At 54.5% G+C, this 22,990-nt stretch overlaps 1 protein-coding gene across 3 annotated transcripts in view; it reads right to left on the bottom strand.

Moving 5' to 3' along the window:
* Window positions 1-22,990, bottom strand: part of SLC29A3 (solute carrier family 29 member 3) — a 40,607-nt gene that overhangs the window by 10,098 nt on the left and 7,519 nt on the right. For all 3 annotated transcript variants that reach the window (XM_025434691.3, XM_025434692.3, XM_035715252.2), the window contains exons 3-4: window positions 7,757-7,839; window positions 426-652 (exon numbers count right to left, since the gene is read on the bottom strand). In XM_025434691.3, coding sequence (XP_025290476.1) covers window positions 426-652; window positions 7,757-7,839 — 310 coding nt within the window. The remainder of the gene's footprint in view (window positions 1-425; window positions 653-7,756; window positions 7,840-22,990) is intronic.

Below are 22,990 nucleotides of genomic sequence, written 5' to 3'. Positions count from 1 at the left end.
ATGTTTCTGGCTGGGTCTCCCGGGATGCTCGCTCTAGTGACCCAGGCACCATGCCTCGGGGAAGTCCATTCAGCCTGCTGATGCCCCGGGAGAGAGGAGCTCTGGCCCCAGCCCCAGCCTGGCTGAGTTTCTTAGAAGTGGGTCCTCCGGGCCTGTCGAGCTATATGGGCTGATGCTGTGTGGAGGAGAGAGAGAGTGGTCCCTGCCAACTCCTACCCAGATTGCAGATTTGTGAGCCAAAGAAATGACTGCTATTGTTTGAAGCCACAAAGTTGTGGGGTGCTTTGTTACCCAATAATAGAGAGTGGAAACACAGCTAATACTCATCGCCTTTTCAGGAAGGGTCATTGCGTGCTCACCTCTGGCTCTGCCGCATGACCCCCAGGTGGACTCACCTGGCCGGCTGTCTGGAGCCCGGCTCTCACCTGATATCAGCGCCTGGGCATTCCTCATGGGGAAGGAGCCAGTCATGCCGAAGACACTGCTACTGAAGATGGTGGAGGTGCCACTGAGGATCGCCATGCAGACAATGGTGACAGCAAAGAAGCCGTAGGCCCAGGAGGAGGTGTCCACCTTCACCAGCACGGTCATCACCAAAAAGATGGCCAGCATGATGGTCAGCGAAGCCAGCACTCGGACATGAATCGGAACCCTGGGGTGGGGATGCCAGAAGTGGTCAGAGATCCCCTTGGGCCGCCCATGCCAGGCCAGGCTTGGTGAAGTTTCCTAAGGGACACGCTGCAGCCAGGAGGCCTGAGCCTGAATCCTGCCTTCCTGGCTAATGAGGTCCTGGCTAAGGGACCTGTGGTCTGCGACTCAATTGCTCTGGTTTCAGCTTCTGCATCTGTCTAGCAGAGAGGAGAATGGATCCACCTGAAGGGGTGGCTGTGCGGGTCTCCAGAGGGGAGTGTGCAGAGTGCAGGGGGCACAGCAGCTCAGGGCAAATGTTCTGTGGATACTGCTTCTTTTCATGTTGCTGTGAGATTCAAGGACAGGACATGAGGGCTCTCAAGGTGAGCCCCTGCTCCCCCACCACACCGCTGAGCTCCCACTGGCTTTGTCTAGTGTTTCAACACAGCAACCACCCTCTGAACTTCCTCTTCCCAAACTGAGCAGGGAGGGCAGGAGGGAAAAGGACAGAAAATCATCATCCTTGGGATACAGCAATCACCCAGAGTACTTAATTTGTGCCAAGTACTCTTCGGAATGTTTCTGCATGCTGACTTGTTGAATTCTCCCACCAGCCCCGTAAGACAGGCCCTCTTCCCTATCCTGCACCTACAGGGAGGGAAACCGAGGCCAGAGATGCTAAAGAACTAGCTCAAGGTCACTCACGGTGACCCTCGAGAGGATAAGCTCCAGTCTGTGCTCTCAGAATGACACTCTGCTGCCTCCCAGGAAGGAAGGAAATATGGGTGGTCCAGAACAGGTGGCCAGGGCACAAGAGTTCTCTTGTGACCATCTCAGCTGTCACGGGCAGCAGCTGATGCCAAGCTAGCGCAGCCCAGGGCGGGCCCCCAGCCCCACACCCACATTGTACACCACACGCTCCTCCAGGCCCCCAACTGCCCAGGCACTGCCTTGAAGGGAGAAGCAGGGAAGGCTGGCTCTCTGAGAAGCTGCACATTTTTATTCCAGGGAGAGAGAATATCATCGAAAGGGGCTGTTTAAATCATCAGATTAGACTAAGCTTTAAGCCGGATTGGATGTTTGGTTAAATTTCCTGCTAACCAGTGGGTGGGGGCTGGGAGAAAAGCCAGATTAGTTATACAAACACACACACAAATTTTTTGATAAAAAAGAAAAGACCTGAAAGGTTAAAAAAAAATGTATATATATGTACATAAATAGGTGTGAAATCACGAGCGCAGGAGGAGCAAGGATTTTTCAAAGTGCTTTTGCGGCTCCAGGCTAACTTGAGTTTTCTCTGATCTTTGTTCGGATCCTCGCTGGAGGGAGAGCAGGTGCTGCCTCCGCTTTGTAAGGGGCAGAGGGAAGCCCGAGGATGTGAAGAGGCAGTTCAAGGTCGTGGTGTGAGTCTGTGGGGAGCGGGCGTGAGCACTCCGGTCTGCGGAGCCTTGGCCCAGGGTGGCCGCCAACCTGCATCCTCTCTGGTGGGTCTGTTTCACAAATGTGCATCAGGCAACTACCGTGCGGCAGATGCTCTGCTGGATGACCAGGACAGCGGACACACAAGGGGCAGGCATCTTGCATTAGCTCCATCGGGAGTGCTCCATCGGGAGTGCCACAGGGCATCCTGGGTACACCCAGGGGTACAAAACCCAATCTGGGTATTGCACAATCTTTTTGGAGGTGGTGCCCAGGCTGGAGGGTAAGGTGTGTCGGAATGTGTGTGCACATGTGTGGAGAAGCAGAGCCCTATCCTGGCGGGGGGGGGGGTCTTGTCTTATCCCCCAGATAAGTGCCAAGGCTCGATCCTCAGAGTAGGGTATAGAGAGGGCATGCAGGCTTTGTCTGCCAGCATCCCTTCCCCAAAGAACTCTCCTTCGTCCATGCCAAGTGGTTCTGGAGAGGTGGCAGGCCATACTGTCCACACTGACCCAGCCCCAAATGATGGACACATGATGACTGGGTCTGGGGTGACTGCAGTGTCTCACGCCATGGGTTGCTGCATTAGATTAGAGGCTGGCATGTGAGTCAGGCAGGGCCAGGGCCAGTCACTGCCCTCCAGAAGTGACAGGTGGAGAGAAGTTCACTGTCTGCCATGACGGTGTTGGGGGCTGCTGGTTGCCACCTGGCCAACTACACAGAGAGAGACCACATTTGGAATGAAGCCAAGCAGACACACACAGAGCCCAGGGACAGTGCAAGAGAAGGACAGCTCTGGGGACATAGGCGATCCCCTAGATCCAGCAATGTGTGGAGGCAGACCTAACTTTAATTTTCTAGGTGAAGAATGAGAAAACGCTTTGTATGTCTCATTGTTTGCTACCAAGAGTGCCAGGTGACACAAAGAGGCACCTCGAGGTTTCTAGCTGGGGAGCCACGTGGTCAGGAACTGCACTGCCTTGCTGCAGGTGACCCGCCCATGTGCCCTCCCTCTACAACACACTGCAATGACAGGTAATTAACAGAGCAGCCTTCAACTGATGATGGGGGAGTGGGCGGATAAATACCCCAGCTCCCTCCCCGTAGGTCTGTGTTCCACACTCGGTCCCAGAGTCCCCAGGCAGGTCAAGCTGGGTCTGTCTCTCTGTGGGAGCTGCTTTGGTGAGGCATGCTTTATTGGCTGCCTTCCAATCACATCCCCCTTCTCCATTCTCCTGCCTTCACCTCCCAAATCAACTGCTTGCACTTAAATCCCTGTTCCAGGGGCTGTTTCTGGGGGAACACCAGATTAAGATGCATCTCCTAGGGTCTGCAGGGGCCTCATCCTGGGCAGAAGCTGGTGGGCACCCGGACCCCTGGGGGCCCAGAGTATCTACCGTAAGTGCAAACCAGGTGCCCTGGGGGCTGGTCGTCAGGCCTACCTGGGATGCTCGGGGTGGTTCTATCCACTCAGCCGTGTCACAGTGTGCCCCCCCACCCTCTCCCAGCAGCTGCCCCAATACCTCAAAGATAAAAGTCAGCAAGGGCACAGAGCCTGGGTCAAGACAACGTTCCTGTTTATAATTGTAAATATCATGACAATCAAGTGGAGAGAGAGAGAGAGGCTGGGTATGGGGACCGATGCCAAAAAGCATTACCAGCTCCTTGGGGCAAGACAAAGCCCAGGGCAACTGGGAGACATGAGGAGTGCAGCCAGGACAGTGCCTTGTCCTGTTCTCCCCCTGCCCCAGGGCGGGCACAGGGCCTGGGAGGCACCTGGTGAGTATCTGTTGGATACAAACTGACCGGCAAGGGCTATTAGTGCAGGCAGGCTCTCATTCTGGGCCTAATCCCCAGTCACTCTCTGCTTCTTGACGACCCCCTGCCCCCCACCCTGCTAGCACGGCAGGGAAACCACTGGAAACACCTGCAGCACTTGCAGCCAGCCTCTAACCACCTCCTCCCAGCCCCTGGTGAAGATGGAAGTCCACCCCAGGAATGCTGATGGCATCACAAGAGCTCTCTGGCGCTTGTCACAACAAGGTAATTAGTTGCCCTATAGGAAGGTTGCTTCGAAGAGAGCTGGGGGTGGAGACTTCTCACCCAGCACCCTCAGGACGGGCAGTGGAGGGCAGAGTGGGAGGTGAGGAGGTAAAAGCCGAAGGGGGGACAGGAGCAATGCAGTCCCCAGCTCTGCTCTGCTGCCCCCACAGGTCCCTTACCTGCACAGGCCTCTTCCTTGCCTGCAAATTACCTGCTACATGACCCGTTCTCCACCTGAGTCTCATCCCTGGGTCCCAGACTCCCAGGGATCTTGCCTGGGGCTATCTTCAATGCCCATAAAGCTTTATGAAATGTGCTGCATGAAGCCCACCCCACATGCAGTAACGGGGGCACGCTGGCATCACTCTGCTTCCTCCATCTGGGCCAGGAGAGTGGTCCAGGGGGCAACGATGCTGTTAGGATTGCAGAGAAAGTCTAGATGAGGGCTGCCCTGGTGTCAGTGGTTCTACTCTGGGCCAGGGGATGGCCGAGAAGACTGCTGCAGCCCCAGGACTCTGGGGCAGGCCACACTAATGTAAGATTCTGGGAGATAACTGCAGCTCCCCACCCCCTTGCTCATGAGGGCTCAGGACCCCAGGGAACTGATTTCTTCATAAGTCTCTCAAATGTAAATCCTCCTCATAAGTATTTATGATGCTACAGATTTAACATAATAAAACACTTGGAGATTATGGATGAGCCAGTCAGAGAAAGCCAGGGTTCTCCAGGAGGGGAAAAAAAGGAGACATTTCGATCTCACACATTAAATAAAAAACAGCTTAGCCCCAAACCATCTTCCCACAACCCAGAAACAGACGGAGGCCTGCAAGCATCCCCCACGTTGCCTTCGCCCCTCTCCTATAGGCAACAGAGAGTAAGGGGAGGCTGGCAGGGGGTTGGACCTTCTGGACGATGCCCTATAATGCTGAACCTTCAAAGCCAGCAACCTGCCTGACCCAGGGAGGGTGGCGGTCCACTGCCCCCACTGCAGACAGACCTAGACCTTCTTTACCATCTCTTTCCTTCTAGCTGCCTGGAAGCCAGGGCAGAGCCCTCCCAGAAGACCCTAAGGTGTGGCTATGGTTGCATGTGACCTGTCTAGAGGTTCCAAGTACAAGTGTGGGGTGAGAAGGGTCCCTGTTCCCATCCGACTTCACCCTGTTAGTGGCTATGGGACCTCCATGAGCCTATCTTCCCATCTGTAAAACGAGATAACAAGTTTGCTGCTCTCCGGCTGTTGTGAGGATTAAAGGAGACAATGCTCTAGGGGGTGCGAGCACTCAGAAGTGCTAACTTCCTGTCCTGTGGGTAGACCTTCCCTGCCACGCCTGACCCCTGTCCCAGACTGGCTTCTGGCCTGCTGGATCTCATGACCACAGGGGAGGCACACCACCAGCCTGGACTGCCCCTCACTGGTCCTGTGGTCTTGGGTGTAGCTCCTAACCTCTGCCTGGAAAGTGGCTAATGTCATAGCTTCCCTCTCAGGTTACTGTGTGTCACCAGGGATCACCTTTCATTACAGTTCAGACAATGATTCCAGATCTAGAAGGGGGTGAGGGCTCTCATCTATAGGAGCCTGGGCTATTCTCGCTAGACAAACCCGTATCCCTAGGCCAGCCAGCTGAGTGGACAGAGAGGATCATGAGAGAGCCCTGGAAAGGACGAGTAGCGAGAGACCAAGGAGCTTGCCCCCACCATGGCTGTCACCCCCTTTTCTTTGTCCTCCTCCCCTTGTGTCCCCTTCCCTTCTTCCTGCCTTCTCTCCCGCAGCTCTTCCCTCCAGGGACTGGCAGTGCTACAAGAACACTTGGCCCTGCTCTGAGCTCCATTCCTCTGCTCAGTCCTCCTTGGGGGAGGGGGTTGTCCTCTGGAGGCTGCACCCCATCTCTGAGAACACTGAGCGTAGTCCTCTGTGCCAGGGGAAGGCACGAGGAGGCAGGTTAAGGGTCAACTGGTTTATGATTGGGGTTGCCAGGCCCTCAGGCCATCTACACCCCATCCTGCTTTTCACACGCTGGTTTTAAAATGGGTGCAAATTCTTGGACTCTCCTTCCATTGACAGGCAGGTCTATGTCCCCTTGAAAGCAGGTGGGCTTGGTGAGTGCTTGACCTGCTGAGTACGGCATAAGTGACACCATGTGGCTGCAGAGACTAAGTCACAAAACCCATGTAGCTCCTGCCTTGCTCTCTTGGAGCATTTGCTCTCCAGCCACAACACGACATGTCCTACTACCTGAGGCCAATGTGCAAGAGCCCATGGGGAGGGGAAGGGAGGAGAGAGGAGAAGAGAGGAGATGGAGACAGGTGCCTGAGGGGACCCAGCAGCTTCCAGCCCGGCTGTCTGCTAGCACATAAGGGACACTACGCCAGAGCTGCCAACTGATGCGGCCCAGATCACGACAGACACTAATTACGGTTGGTGTTTTACACCACTACGCTTTGGGATCATTTGAACACGACAGATAACTTCAACAGCCCCAGAGCATAACACGTTTGGAAGGACAGGTCTATTAAGGCTTAGCACACGTGAGGCCCATGTGCCGCCCTCTCCCCTCCTAGGCTCAGAGCAGCCATGGCCAGGCCAATTAATCGCAGCAGCACACTCCCCCACACCCCCTCGGAATCCTGTTCAACCAGAGACCCAGGCTGGCACTACAAAGTTAGCAGAGTTGGGTAAGACTGATTTGCCATCAGGGACCTAAGCTTTCAGGCGGCTATGCCCAGAGAAGCCCAGGTTCCTGGTGGCAGCTTAGAGGAAATCTGGGCAAAGCAGCTAGGGCTGTTGCTCCTGCAAACCTCAGCTGAGAACAGATGGTAACAGTCCCCGAGCGGGGTCTCAGGGTCATGCTCGCTCGCCTGGCTGTCCCCCACATCATTGCTTCTTCCACAGTGCAACCACGGGACTCCCTCCCCGCTCACCTCTAACACGGCATCAGAAAGGTCCCCACTGAGCCTCTGTGAGCGGTTCCCACATGAGCTGGTGGCCCATTCCCATAGAGTGGGAGCCAAAATCATGAGGTGCCAGGCTCTTAACTTCCAATTGCTCTCAGGAACGCTTGGCGGGGTGCCTGGGTGGCTCAGTCGGTTAAGCGTCTGACTCTTGATTTCAGCTCAGGTCATGATCTCAGGGTCATGGGATCGAGCCCTGAGTTGGGCTGTGTGCTGGGGGTGGAGTCTGCTTGTCTCTTTTCCCTCTGCTCCTCCCCCTGGTTCTCCCCACCCCCAACTCTATAATAAATAATTTTTAAAGATCTTTAAAAAAAGAAAGAAATGCTTGGAAGACCCGCCTCCACAGGCCCTGCCCCCCGCGCCTGCCCAGCCATCCACATGCTGGCATCTGGCCACACCGTCGATAGCCCAGGCAGCTGGTGACAGACAGGCTCCCAAGATGGGAAAGGAGGAAGAGCTGGGTCCCCACATGCCTCCTGCTGGCTGCTGACAGCATCCTAGCCTGTGTCTGGGAAGCGAAAGTCCAGCTCCCTGGCTGGGCTCCCACAGGGAAGGGCCCCAGGTGGCAGGTCTGACTTCTCAGCCTTTGCTGCCTGCCTCCCACTTGGGTGCCTGCCCTTGGAGCATGAAGAAAAGCAGCAGCCAAGAAGGAGAGGCGAGTGGAGATGGCTAGAGGGAAGGCACGGGGCCTGGCCCAGAAAGGAACATGGCCTACCTGTTGACGAGCAGGAAGTTCGCCATGAGGCACAGCACGGAGGAGACGGTGGAGGCAACAGTCAGGTAGCTCTCAAAGTAGTTCTGCAAGCACAGAAGTGAGGGGGCTGCTGATGTCACTGGGGACAGCCGGGAGGGCCCCCCTTGAGAGCAGAGACAGGGCCCTTCCCGGGGGTCTTCAGAAACCTATGAGTGATGGATGATAGGTCTACCCCAAGATGGCATGGTCCCACCCCATCATGACCCAAGACCACTTACTCAGTCACTGAACCGACACTAATACAAGCTGTGTGAAGTGCTGGGGACATAAGTTAGGATAAGACGCTGTCCCCACCCCCAGAGAGGCTGCCTGCGGCTCTGCAGCCCGTGCTCCCACCTATTCTATCTGTCCTACCCACAGAGGAGCCAACGGGGACAGGACTCAGCCGCGAGCATGTGCACACAGAACAATTGTGCCCTACCAGCCTTCTTTGCCTACCACCCAATTTCAATTATCCAAATGCATTTTGTTAGGTCCCAACCACATTCTCGCATTCTTGCAACCAAGGGAGGCCTCTTAGCAATCCACCAACCCTGATGCCCACAGGGAAGAAACTTTGTTCCGACTCTGGATTCGCCCCCTCAATAGAGATGCTACCCAAAGTCAAAGCCACTTTGGGAAATGGCTCCTAGACTGGCCAAGAGGAGGAAAAAGGGGCATTTTTCTGGAAGCAGTAGTAGGGTTTTCTAGACAAAGCATGCATGAGACCATATGATAAGGAGCTCCTGATTACAACGTGCTAGAACTTATAGCTAAAGATGCTGTATGGCAACTGTACGTGGCTCTCAAAACTCAGAGAACTGTCCACTCCTTAGGGTAGATTTTACCATGTATTCGTTGTTCCTCGTGTATCTTTTTTTTTCTTTTTTTTTTTTAGGTTTTTAAAAATTTATTTCTTCATGACAGACACAGAGAGAAAGACAGAGACATAAGGCAGAGGGAGAAGCAGGCTCCATGCAGGGAGCCCGATGTGGGACTCGATCGCAGGACCTCGGGATCACACCCTGAGCTGAAGGCAGATGTTCAACCACTGAGCCACCCAGGTGCCCCTCAATATACCTGTCTTAAAAAAATCAGAAAGGGCTGATGACATAACTTGGCTTTGGTCATTGTATGTCAAGCCATGAACCCCAGCTTGGTGATGACCACGGGTTCTACGCCGTGAAAACAGATCACGTGTATTAAGCATTTCCTGCGTGCCAAATACAAGGGCTTTGTACTAAGTATATTGTTTCCTCTGAAAAATAAAAAAGCAGCTGTGAGTATTCAACTCTGGAAAGCTCACAAAATTAGACTTAACTGAGGCAATATTTTGAGTCACAAATGTGCCAAGTGCAAGGGACAATGTGTGGAAAAAAAAAAAAAACCCTCACCAATGTGCAGAGAACTGTGGCCGTTGTAGGGATCGCTACAGAGAATGAGACAGGCTTCCTGCCTGCTAAGAAGGAAGCATCCCACTGGGAGAGTAAGATAGAGTGTGAAGGCATTTTCATCTCAAAACACCACAGGAAAAGATGTAAGAATTCTATGGGTTGGTTTCCCCCACCCCCCAAATCAGAGGTAGGAGTGGTGAGTTCTAGAAGGGGTTCTGGGTGGGTTCTGGGTGGGGGAGTGGGACCAGGGCAGGCGGACTTTGTGAGAGAATGGGAAGGAGTAGGGGTTTGGGGAAAGGTCCCAGAGGAGGTAGGGCCTGAGTGAGAGCTTGAAACGGAGGGTCAGCTCTGCCCTTTCTGGGAGAGTCTGATTGTGACATGGAGCCCGAGAGAAAGATATCAGAGTGAGCTCCTTCTGGCCTGACAATGATTGTTCCACGCTCCCTTTCCAAGCCTGCACGGTGCTTCGTGGTCTTTGAAATCTGCACCCTGAATATGAGGTGGTGGTGGTCTTGCAATTAAAATGGTAATCACAGCGAATGCGGTCCATCAACCATGAGCCTTAGAAATAGGCTTCCTCCTTTGAGATGCCACCTCATTGTTCCTGCCCTGATGGGCTCAGTAGAGCCTGGACTGGACCGAGGCACTCAGTCAATTACGTCCTGACACAGTGGCTGAGCCGACGTGAGGCCAGGCAGGCGGCAGGCGGGAGCCAGGGAGAAAGGCCCCGAGGGAGAGACAGCCGCAGGTGGGGGCCAACCCGGACGTCCCCAGACCCAAGCCCCCCGATGAGGTTCCCTTCACTCTGTGGCTGCTCATTCCGTGGCACATCTCCAAACGCCCATCGCATGGGATGCAGGATCTCCTGTCTTTGTTTCTTCGAGCAGGCTCAGGTTCCCTGAACATTTTAGGAATGGGGATTTTCTATGTTCTGGTTTGTTGATATTTAAGCGGATAATAAGCCTTTTAATGTTGGAAAGCATTTTAAATATTGACAACTGAGTAAGGCCCTGACTCGCTTTCTGTTGATGGAGCCCATTCTCTAGGCTTTACCAAGAGCACGCAGGAGGGGCGGAATGGACTGGACCCCGGGCTGTTTTTCTACTGGTACAGATGGGGGGAGCTGTGAGTGGCTGCGTAGGCTGACTCAGCACACCCCGTGGAGCTCTTCTTTTATTTCTTTCTTATTATTTTTTTAATTTAGTTCCTGATATAAACATGTGGAGGAGTTTTACTTATTGTAAATAGAGTTCTAGCAAAATGTGGTGGGCAGACTCCCTAAGTGGCCCCATAGTCCCGGCCTCCTGTGCTCATGCCGTGGTATGTGAGCCCCTCTGCTAAGTGTGGGTGGGAACCTGTGACTTGCTTCTAACCAAAAGAATACAGCAAAGGGATGGACAGACGCGGTTATGCGTACAGGATAACGTCACATGAGATTGGAAGCACTTGTCCTACTGGACTCTTTTTTTTTTTCTTTTCTCCCTTGATGGGTCAGAGGATCCAAGTGGCCATGCTGGGGAACCTCCAAGTGGCAAGAACTGCAGGTGACCTCCTAGTTGCTCAGAGAGGTTTCTGGCCAACACCCAGCAAGAAACAGAAGCTCTCCATCCTATGACTGCAAGGAATTGGATTCTCTCTCTCTCTCTCTCTCTTTTTTAAATAACTTTTTATTTATTCATGAGACACAGAGAGAGTGAGGCAGAGACATAGGCAGAGGGAGAAGCAGGTTCCCCACAGGGAGCCCAATGTGGGACTTGATCCCAGGACCCCGGGATCACACCCTGAGCCAAAGGCAAACACTCAACCGCTGAGCCACCCAGGTGCCCCAAGGAATTGGATTTGCCAACAGCCCAAGTAAGTCTGGAGATGATCCTTCTCCAACCGAGCCTCGGGTGAGACTGCAGCCCCAGCTAAGCCCTTGGGCCAAGGATTCCATCAAGCAGTGCCCAGACTCCTGGCCCACAGGCCCTACGAGATAATAAATGTGTTGTTTTAAGCCACTGAAGTTTGCAGTATCTTGTTATGCAGCAACGTGTTCCTAATGAACGAGGGCTTTGGATAGCTGAGTTTCCCACTATTCAGAGTTTTTCTGAATATTGCTGCCTTCTTGTTGTAGTTTAAATTTAGTTTCTTGATGAAAACAGGGATAGCTGACCGTGATCTTGCCAGACACAAAGACCAATATATCTGCCTGCGAGGTCAACAAAGGTTATGCTTGTGGACATCGGTCCCCTTGGCCTTCCTGCATCAAATCCTTTGCTGAAATTAGGCTCATTTTTGCAAGTGGCATGTGTGATTCCAAGAAACAGGACTTAGCTTACATGCCACCCCACATCTGCTCACCTTGCCTGCCCCTTGAGCCGTCTGCCCTGCTACTCAGTCCCACGGTCATAAAGCCACTGCCACTGCTGCCCCCAGAGAAGGAGCTGACAGCTAAGGAGAGATGCCTGTGCCTGTACACTGCCCGGCCTGCCCCTGAGAAGCACTGGTTCCTGTTCCCTGGGTGACGGTGGGAGGGGTCTGGGGACACTCTGAAGTAGGGTGGTGGGGGGAGGAGGGAGGAAGCCCTATGAGTTAGGCTTTGACTGAGAGGCAGGAAATGGGAAGGAGACAAGAGATAAACTTCTTGATTTTCTTTTCCCCAAACCGACTGGTCTAACATGTGGTGGCCTCGTGTGGCTTCTCTGGATTCATGCTGGGTGCCTGAGCAACCAGCTGTGTTTTGTTATCAGGCCATATTTGCTCTTTCCCATCCCCGCCTCACTTCCCTTTTTCCTCACTCTTGCTTCCCTAGGACCGTGCACCCTGAGATGGCATTCACACAAGACAGGTGGCCTCGGGCTCCTTCCTGGAAGGCCCTACCTTCCATCCTGGATTATGCCCTTTGCAGACCTGCAGCTGGCATTTCCTTCCTGGGTTCATCTCGTTCACCCGCAAGGGATGTTGGGGCCACTGTCTCCTATTTTACTCCAGGAAATGTAAAAACTTGGAATATTGGTTCAAACACATTGGTAACAGTCCTGCCTCCTCCAAAGGAATCTGTCCTCTCCATCCCACAGGGTGATCTTATGTCATGTGATGTTTGGGGATAATTCACGACATAGTTCACCTGCACTTGGGGCTGATTCCTAGGAGCAACCTCAAAAGTCTCTGTTGTTATTTATCACACCAGGTGCCCCACCACATGATCGATGAACGTGGCTTCCACCTCCAGAAGTGAACCCAAAGACCGCAAAGCCAGCGTCAGCCACGTAGGAGTGGAGGGATGAGGAGAGCACCGGGGCAGTGACACTGGGCCACCTCAGGTGACAGCAGAGGCTGGGCTTTGCACACCCAGAGTGAACACCAATCCTGAAACTATGATATGAAGGAAGCCTGCACAGTTGTGCAACATGGCAGCCCTGTGTATACAGTCCATGGAAAACCAAGTCTTGCTTGTATGTGTAACGGGGGTCGGTTTAGGCCTCACGTTCTTACAGATAAGAGACTGCGTGATTCAGCAAGAAGGTAGGGCCACAACATGACTGGGAGCAGCAGGGCAGGACATCACGAGATGATGGGGCCTCCCTGAGCAGGGTTCTCTGCCTCAGCAGTCCGGAGACCCTGAAGCTGGTAATCCCACAGCCCTCAGCCCGGCTGGAGGCCGCTGCCCCTCCAGTCAGCAACCCGTTCCTTTGTTCACTGAAGATGCGGCCGCCAGTGTGCTCCGCACTGTGCCGGTGGCTTGGTGTATGCTCTCTGGGAGCACATACTTGGCACAATCCTACAAAGATCCTACAGTTTGAGTACAGTGCACACAAGGTATGGTGGGGGTGAGGGGAGGAGGGGCCCAGGGGGCTTCCCGCAGGAGGTGCTCTTGGACTACAACCTGGGAGGCTGGGGGAAGTTTGCCAGCTGCCTATGGAAGGTGGGGGTGGTGGGAGGGAGACAGCACTCTAAGAGGCAGGAACAGGGCAGCCCAGGTGGCTCAGCGGTTTAGTGCCGCCTGCAGCCCGGGGTGTGATCCTGGAGTCCCGGGATAGAGTCCCATGTCGGGCTCCCTGCATGGAGCCTGCTTCTCCCTCTGCCTGTGTCTCTGCCTCTCTCTCTCTCTCCCCTCTCTCTCTCCCCGTGTCTCACATGAATAAATAAATAAAATCTTAAAAAAAAAAAAAAGAGGCAGGAACAGCATGTGCAAAGGCATGGATGCTTCTTTGCAAACCTGCCCCTTGGGCCAGAGTGCCTTTGTGACAGGGCCAAGTGCCCCTGAGGCCTTCCTCAGCATTGACAGAAATCTGTGGAGCTGTGACAAAACTGTGCTGTGCATAATGCCTAGACGTCCTGGGAGAGCTGGCCATGGAGCCACGGCACCCACCCTTCTCTTTTAGGATGCTGATGGGTGACGGTGGCCGCGTCAGTCCCCTTATGAATCCACCATCCCAATGGCAGGTGAGGCCCAGCTGAGGACAAAAGATATATCTCATCTAAGCTCCCTGTACTCAACCATCTCCCTGCACGCTGCCATCGGCTGGGGCTCGGGCGAGGCTCAGCACACTGGCAGCGGGGACACCAAAGTCATCCTTGGCATGGGCAGGTAAGCCTCGCAGAGCACCAGGTAACTGCCAGTGAACAAAACCGCTCATGCGTGGCCTGCACAGACCCCACAACCCCTCTGCTCTTAATGCAGCCTATAAGCGCAAGACCAAACTGGGTTTGCTCCCATTTTACAGATAAGGAGCCTGAGGCTAATAGAGGCACCTACCTGGCCAGTGCTGGTGGCAGATTTTCTGTTGGGGGGGTGGGAATGGGAGGGTCATTTGGTTGCTCTAGGTGAGGTGGCCTGCCTCACAGATGCACAGGCCTGAATGCTGGCCCTGGGATTGCGACACGTCACCGGGACGCCCCAGAGGCCAGCGCTGGCAGCCCATGTGCCTTCCCAGCAGTAAGCAGGAATCAGCTTGCAGAGTCTGAGGTTCCATCAGGTCGGCGTTCTCCCACTGTCCCAGGCCTTAAACACGGGTGACCTGCCCAAGCCAGCAAGCAAACGACGGGGTCTCCTTTCTCTCCCCTCTGCGGTTAATTCTCTTCTCCTCCAACCCCACAGTCCATTCCCCAGGCCATTTCCACAGGGCTGCGGCTCTGAGCAGAGTTAAAAGGAAAAAGATTCGGAGAAGAGCCCCGGCTTCTGTCAGCCACCCGAAATGGATGGACACGGTCCGCTGACGAGCACAGAGCATGCTCCAGAGGCCATTAGAGTCTGGAAGAGCCAGGCAGGCTTCCAGCTTCTCCCCTGACCTGTGCCAACCCCAGCACAGCCCGGGCCCCCAGGCCGAGTACAAGTGGGGCTCAGAACCCCGACCATAGGGTGCCGGGCGGGTATGGGGGAGCCGCTCTGGCCTGTTGTGCCGGAGATGAGAAACGCACGTTCATCTGTCACGCCCTGGCCGGGGCTTGCGAACACCAGCAAAGGGGAGAGCCGCTCTTCAAACACAATTTAAAAACCCACCAGAGCCAGCTGGCCAGATGTGAGGCCCATTTTACGAGGGGGAACATTTCCCCACCTCCGCCACGCTGAGAAGCTCTGTGCTAAGCATCTCTTCTGGAAGAATCTAATTCTGGGCTCAGAGGCCAGGTAAAGAGGTTTCTTCGGGCAGGGAGGCCCCGAAATGAGCCTGTTTATCTCTGGCAGGCCCTGGTTAAGCTGCTTCTCCCCGAATGCTATTTGGGCACTTTGAAATAAGTGCAGCAAATTAGTCACGAGCTGCGGCAGACTAACTTGGTGCCCGGCCGCCGGCGGCTCGGAGGCCGCCTCGTGCAGCCCCCACCTCAAGAGCACGGCGGCAGAGGCAGCTGGCTCCTGCAGGGGCGAGAAAAAGCGATTCGGGCCCGGGGGTGGCAGCTCGAGGCAGCAAAGCGTTACCTGGATCACAGGGGCATGAAATTAGCAGCAGCAAGCTGGCTGGAGCCCAGAATAGTTTGCCGCTGCACACTTGCTGTCTTCGGATAGCCCAGCTCTACGGCCTGGGATGTGGCAAGGAGGCGCCCTTGCCTTGGCATCGGCCAGGAAGTGAGCAGAAGGCAGGTGTCCCCAAGGGATGCAGCGGGCATCCTGTCTGTGGGCTCCCCATGTTCAGAGCACAGGCCCAGGAAAGCCAACGGGGGCATGGATGAGCTGGGAGGGCTAGCTGGGCAATGCCTGTTCCAGGGCCCACCCAGGTGAGGGACACAGGAGCCCAGGTCCACCAAGGTGTGATAGGTGGCCAGGGGCCCAAGGGGAGAGCAAAGCCAGGTCAGAATCAGACAGGTAGATGATAAAGATGCTGGCCAGATAGACCCAGCCACCTGGTGGGGCTCCCCATCAGACCTGTATGCACAGCTCTAGGCTCTAACATCACCACTGATGCTCGGCGGCCTTGTGGGCCATCTCCAGGCCCCAGCTCCCTGGGGCCACTATAAATCTTGCTCTTTAATGGCCCAGAGGCCCTTCTTAGCCCGCAATCCTTTTTTACATCTCCCTGGAATCCTGCCAGAAGATAAGCAGAGCTGCTGAGATTTTCTGGAATGAGCCTCCCTACTCTCCTCTGCCTCTGTGCAGAGCTCCTAGAGGACAGCTTCTCTCCCCCACCTTCTACGACTTCTAGGAGACTTGCACCATGAATGCTCACCTTCCCTGTCTGCATTTTCTCTCTCTCCTTCACTGCTGGGCCTTCCTTCTTGCCTGGTTAACGGAAAAAAGCCTCTCTGACTTCATGTCTTTTAGCCACAAGGCCCCTCCTCCCCTTTGCCCCAAATTCCCTAGACAGGCAGCCTGTGCCCTCATTCCTAATGCCTTACTCCCTCCCAGGCTGCTCTGGGGGAAGACTCTTTCAAAGGGGTCTCTTTGAAGCCCACCCATAAGCAGCCCACCTGACACAACATACCACCCCAGCTATAAGGGGCTGAAGAGTATTCCCCCAAATGTACGTCTCCCCAGAACCTCTGAATGTGACTTTATCTGGAGATAGAGTCTTTGCGGACATAATTGGTTAAGATGATGTTCATACGGGATCAAGGTGAGCCCCAACTGCGAGGACTGGTGTCCTCATGGACAGGAGATGGCACACAGATGGAGGCGGGGAGAGGGCCATGTGAACAAAGGCAAAGAGACCAGAAGTACACTGCCACGACCCAAGACTGCTGGGAGCCCCCAGAACCTGGAAGAGGCAAGCAAGCTTCTTCCTAGAGTCTTTGGGGCAGATGGACCCTGCTGGCCTCTTTGTTTGGAGCTTCTGGCCACCAGAACTGAGAGAATAAAATCCTTCCAGGTCTGGGCGCCTCCTCAGGGCACCCACACCCTCCCTCCCAGACTCTGGGACTCCCAGGCTGCCCCTCCTGCCCCTCCTCCTCCTCCCTCCACCTGTGCACTCTGCCACCAGAGACACCTCCTGAGCCCCACTCTGAGTTCCCTGTCCCTGTGCCACACTTCTGCCTTGGGAAGCTCACCTTTCCTGGCTTCCACAAGCCCTGTGCCTACATCTGTCCCTCCCTCCAGAATAATTTTCACTGCCTACCACTCATCCTCCCCAAGTGGCCCACAGAGCCCCAGGTGTAAGCTCCCCCATCAAAGGCCTTGGAGAGCATCTTCAGGAGCACCCCATGCCACCTGTCCCTAGGCTCCAGGGTCTGCCCTTCTCAGTGCTCCTGCTCCAAGTTTCTCTGCTTTCCTTCACCCTCTCCCCAGGTCGGTCACTTGCTGGTCCCCACATCCCTAGCCAAGGACAGTGGCTCATGCTCCCATCTCCGAGAACTCCCCTCCCTAGTGTCCCACCACTCAAGCTCCTCCTTGGGCCTGGCCACCCCCTGCCTCCCTGACTCCAAGCCATGCTCACGGGTCTGGTCCTTGGCTGCTTCTGCTGTTTAGCTCCAGAGCCTTGGAGCTCAGCCCTCCTTCGGCTCCTCAATGCACTGTTCCCCCTTCCTTGACCCCCTTGTTCCGGGATGCTCCAGTCTGGTTAAATGGTGGGGGGGGCATGTGAGGTGAGGGAAGCCAGGAGGGGAGACTACAGATGGTGTCAGATGGAGGGGAGGGGTAGCAGGCCAAGGAGGGGTGCTTGTCTCAGAAGGAACTGGGGAGCCACGGAGGAAGGCTTCTGAACAGCACTGGTATGCTCAGTGCCGGGCACAGGGGGGTGGCCTGGCCGGAGAGGGTAGAAGGATTGACGGGAGGCAGCAGGTGACAGTGACTACACATTGATCCATCCATCTCTTTGCTCAAGGAACAGTAAAGGCAACTGATGTGCTAAAGCCCGTTCACTTACTCAACAGCAACGGCTGAGCACCTTACAAGTGCCAACATGTGCTAGAGGCTGGGACCCCTTGGGGCTCTAGTGAGGGAGGTAGGAAAAGGAGTAAACACAAGTGAAGAAAAAAAAAGACTGCAAGTTACAGTAAATGCGATGAAAAGAAAAACCAAGTAAGGAGCTCTACAGAGCCTAGTGGGGGGCCTGATGTTGGTGAGGGTGGTAAGAGGCCACCTCTTTTTTTTTTTTTTTAAGAGGCCACCTCTTGAAGGAGCTATGTTTAGACCCGAGGATAAGCTATGTGAGGGGTGAAGGGAAAAGCATTCTGGACAGAGGGAACAGCATATGGCTAGCCCCAAGGCAGGAGTGGGTGTGGTGTGTTTGAGCACCTGACAAAGCAGGCTGATCCTGGATTGAGGGAGTCAGGGAGAGATTGGGGTGGCCAGGCTGGAGGCCAGGGGAGGCCAGGGCAGGCTGGGGAAAACAGGCTGGCGTGGGAGTTTCAATCTTATTCTAAATGCAATGGGGAGGCACTGCAGGATCCCTGGGCAGCTGAGAAACTTGGTCCAGGTGCACAGTCACTGAGCCCTCCCCGCGCTTTGCTGTTCTGAGTGCCTCTCATGTATTTGCCCCCTTGATGCTTACAGCACCTCTGCCAGGGACGAGTCCTGTTACAAATAGGAAATGGTTCAGAGACATGAGGCACTTGTCCAGTCACACAGCTCCAGCTCTGTCTTCAGCACTTGTCCCTTTATCTGGTGCAGCAGATGGCCTCTCCACTTAATATATTAAAGAGACCACCTCTGTAGCCTGCATGGTGACTCTATTGCAGGGGACACCCTGGGGCCACAGAGAAGAGAACTGGAGGCACTTGAGACATTTAGGGAGGTGGAATCACAAAACCAGCTGACAGACTGAGCACGGGGTGGGAGGACAGAGCAAAACAAAGTGGTACCCCAAAGTTTCAGGTGTGACCGACTTGCTATAAGCAGGGTGTGCAGCTGACTGGGCGGTGGAGGGCATCTGCTTCCGTGTAACCTGAATATGCCAGTAAAACAACCTGACCAGGAAGGATCCCAAAGCCCTGAGTGTGGGGACCACGTCCCAATCCTGGGAGGAGGATCCTCCTCCTGTTCCCTCTCCTCTCCAGGCCAGCACCAGACAGGCCTTCCACAAACGCTTCTAGATTAATTCACCATTCTGCACATACTGATGGGGCTCAACAGATATTCTAGGCACATGGGATTCAGCCCAAGTTCCCGCTTTCATGGAACGGATGGTCTGGTCAGCGTGACGGTCGGCAAATGCACACACAAATAAATAAATAAATGATGTGCCAGGCGGTGATCAGTGTTCCAAACAGAAATCCTGCAGGGAAGGTACCCTTATACCAGATCTCGGAACACCCGTGGGGAAGACCTGTGAGGGAGCGTCTAGTCCAGGCAGGGGTCAGCAATTGACTGCCCACCTGCGTCCCCCACCCCCTGCCCGCCCAGGGCCAAATCTGCCTGCCTCCATTTTTATAAATACTAGAAACTGGTTGGGCCCATTTGCTTATGGATTATCTGTGGTGCAGAGCAGGGTCTCTGCAAAAAGGGATCACGTGGCCCACAAAGCCTCAACTACACACCATCTGGCCATTTGCAGAAAAAAGTGTGCCAACCTCCACCTAGTTTCTTACATAAGGAAAGAGAGCTGTAAGTCACTCAGCAAATTTGAAACATGGTAAGAAACAGAACCAGCTCTCCTGAACCTCAGGTCCTTCTACCACTGAAGGTGAGTGTGGGACATGGAAATGTCACTTCTGCCAGCCCTTCCGCCTCCCTCGTCCAACAAGCCTCCCCCAGGCTCCCCGACAAGGCAAGCTGGCCTTTGATTTGCATCTTTTCTGCACGCTGGAACCTCAGGAACCAGGGCAATGGCTCAGTAGCAGTTAGAGGGAGGGTGTCAAAGGGACCAGGGAGCCCGTCGGTCCACAGGATCATGGCCTCTGAGGGCGGACAGCTGACTCAGAGCTCCGTCACTGCTGAGGCTCAGCCCAAACTGTGTCCTTCCTCTTCTGTAGCCTGCCCACATGGCCAGGGTGAGGAGGAGCAGGAGGCCTTCTGCACCTCCAGACTGCTCCAGAGCATCAGTTTCTCCATCAGGAAACTGGGGAGGATAGTACCGAACTCACCAGGTTACCCTGCAGATAAAGGTGGTAGATCCAAAGGTGGGCAGGCATGGACTTCATGGCAGGGATGTGAAGTCAGCGGGTCATTGCCAGTCTTCCAAGAAGACTCCCCATCTACCCACACACCCTTCGCTGGCAGGGGCGGCTTCTGCAGCCCCCAGAGGGCTGACATCTTCGGTGTCCCAGGGCTGAGAGCAGGGGACAGGGCCAAGGTGTGTGGCATGTGGGTAAAGAGGAGGTGGTCTAGTGGCTCTCCAAAGAAGGAGGCCCGCCCGGAAGAGGGAGCAGAGGGACTCCTGAGGAGACCTAGCCAGCACTTCCTTACCCAACATGCCTGCAGGGAGGCCGAAGCCACAGGCTCACAGGGTTGCTACAGTCCTCGGGTGTGTGTGAGTGCACACACAGAGGACCCCTAAGAGGCCGGCTAGGACTACCCCCCCCCCCAGACCTTCCCAGATGATGATCCCTGTAACGAAGGCACCCGGCAAAGACCAGGATCTGGCTCTGCTCTCTGGATACACTTGATGATCAATCATGTTAAGGAGACATTTGAGCACTTAAGGCCCAGGCCATGTTCTAATTTGTCGAGGAAATCGCCTCTGGATTCCAAGGACGAGTGCGGGAGGAAATAAAATCGAAGGCAGAGGGGGTGGGGTGGGGAGCGATCGATAACCCAGGGGGGCCAGGGAGCAAGGCGCGGGTAGGGAGCGGAGGCCGTGAGCACGCACAGAGAAAATAAAAAGAGAATTTGAGAAGTCCAGGCCACCGAAGGCGTGACTGACAGTGTTTTAAGTCGGGCTTTTTCTCTCCCTCTGCAGGATGCAGCAAGAGCTAAAAACAGAAGAAAAAGCCATCACAGGTATATTTATTGGGAATAGCATACTGGCTGGGTCTGCAGTTAGAATCAGAGGGTGGACAAGGGAATAAAAAAAAATGACTTACTTTTGGTTCTAATTTTTAAAAATGGTTTAGAGCAGCCATCCTGCTAGCCCAAGCCACTGGGCAGCTGCGGGGAGGGACCTGCCCTCTCTGCCCGGCGGCTGCTCACCCATGCCCTGCGTGCGAAGCCTGGGGCCCCGTTCCCTCCTGCCTCACCCCCAGACTGTCTCCCCTTCTGGGATGACAGGGCTCAGACCAAATCCTGCCTTGATATACTTTTGTGGGGGCAGGGGGTGTTTTAGCACCCTTCTTTGGAATTCTGCTCTTCAAGAGAAGATTGCCAAATGAAGTCCACAGAGCATTTCTTCCATTTGGAGGGATGAAGTTGCACTAAGACTGGCCTGCGGGAGCATCATGATCCACCTACACCCAGAATGGTGCAAGCTTCTGTGGCTTGCATGTGGCATGGAGAAGTGGTTCCCCAATACATCAGGAGCACCTAGTGACAGCAGCCCAGGCCCACCCCAGGGAGGAGGAGCCAGGGTGGTGGGATATGGGAATCTGGGCATTTATTTGCCAAGTGTTCTGGGAAACACGATGCAGATTCCGATACCTCTGGGTCACAGCCCCACTCTCACCTTCCTAGCTCCGTGCCATTAGCAGGTTCCTTAGCGCTTCCACCTTTCCTCCCTGTCAAATGAGGCAAAAATGCGTCCTCACGGCCGGCTGGCAGCAAATTGGTAGAACAGGGTCTTTTTTCTTTTCTTTTCTCTTTTCTTTTCTTTCTTTCCTTTCTTTTCTTTTCTTTCTTTTCTTTTTTTTCCTTCCTTCCTTCCTTCCTTCCTTCCTTCCTTCCTTCCTTCCTTCCTTCCTTCCTTCCTTCCTTCCTTTCTGATTTGGTTTATTTACCCATGAGACACAGCGAGAAAGAGGCAGAGACATAGGCAGAGGGAGAAGCAGGCTCCTCATGGGGAGCCCAACGTGGGACTTGATCCCGAGATTCCAGGATCACGCCCTGGGCTGAAGGCAGATGCTCAACCGCTGAGCTACCCAGGTGTCCCGAGCAGGGTTTTTCGAATGACAGGTTGCCACCCACTAAAGAATATGAAATCCATCTAATGGGTCACAACTCCAGTTCTGTTTCCTTTTATCTTGGCTGCCTTCTCTCCTATAGGTAAGGATGACTCCTCTGCATTCTCTCCTGCCCTACCCCCACCCCGTACCCGGCAGCCTCAGGGACCTCACTTGCCTCACTTTCTCGTTTCTCACACCCCCTCTCTACTGGGACACCCGTATGAGCACACACACACTGGCTGCTATTTCTCCTGAATAACAACTAAAACCAAGCCAGAAAATCCATACCCTTTCTGACCATCCTTCCCCGGAACTCCTGTCTGGCTCCTCTAGAGTAAGAGTTTGGAAGCTGCCTCAGTGTCCCTCTCCTATCCTCCAGCTAGGCTAGCAACCTCTGCACATGGTGAGGGCCTCCCCCCTCACCCAGTGACATCCCGAGCACTCTGCAGATGCTGCTGGGGTCCAGAGAGGAGCTCTGACAACTCACCCTGGAGGAAGTTCTCCCAGAGAACTCTCGTCATGTAGCCTCAGTCTACAGGGCGGGTGCTCTGGTGGGGGGCAGAGAATAGCTCCTCATGACCCCTATGCGGTAACCTCTCCCCTGGATCATGTGGCTGCATGTTGGCCTCACCTGGAGAACTTACACATGCTTGTGCCCTTGCCCCTCCTTCAGTTGCACCAGAACTAGGTGGGTGGTTGGGGTAGGTGGGTGGGCTTTAAAAGCTCCCCAGAGGATTCTAGTCTATCCGACCAGGGTAGGTGGAGAGGCCGGAGGGCATGAACAGGCTCGGCTCATCTCCAGACTGCTCCAGAGCCTCAGTTTCTCCATCAGGAAACTGGGGAGGACAGTACCGAACTCACCATGTTACCCTGCAGACAAAGATGGTAGGTCCAAAGGTGGGTAGGCATGGAGTTATGGCAGGGACGTAAAGTCAGCGGGTCATTGCCAAGACCTCTGATAATCTGTCTTCCAGTTTCCTCTTCTTCAAACTAGGTCATCCTGGTTCCTTTTAACCCTACCTCTCTGAATTGGGGTGTCTGCCCTTGTTTGTAAGGATGGCTTCCAAGGCATGCCTCCTCCTTTTTTGGAGGGTACTGAGGGATTGGGCCGGGACTAGGTGTTATAATGAGGGGATGTCCTTGGACGCCCCTGTGAACCAGGCCAGCCCAGGTCCCTTGCCTACAGCAGAAATCTCACTTCATGTCTATGCTAACCCACATGAAAGAATTGCTTTGGTGGTGGCCACTACGACCCCCAGATCTTCTTCTGCACCTTGCCCTCCCTATTTTGGACTGGGGTGATGGGGCTTTCTTCCCCAGCCATACAGTCACTAATGCAACAAATGTTTAGTGTTGCCATTTTGTGCTGGGCACTGTGCCAGCTGTGCTGAGGGCACAGGGATGTATGTAAGAGAGCTGCATGCCCTACCGCAGAGAG

Source organism: Canis lupus, chromosome 4 (assembly GCF_003254725.2).
Source record: "Canis lupus dingo isolate Sandy chromosome 4, ASM325472v2, whole genome shotgun sequence".
Lineage (NCBI taxonomy): Eukaryota > Metazoa > Chordata > Mammalia > Carnivora > Canidae > Canis > Canis lupus.
Note: the sequence above shows the minus strand (reverse complement) of the source record. Positions and strands in the feature narration are given on the sequence as shown.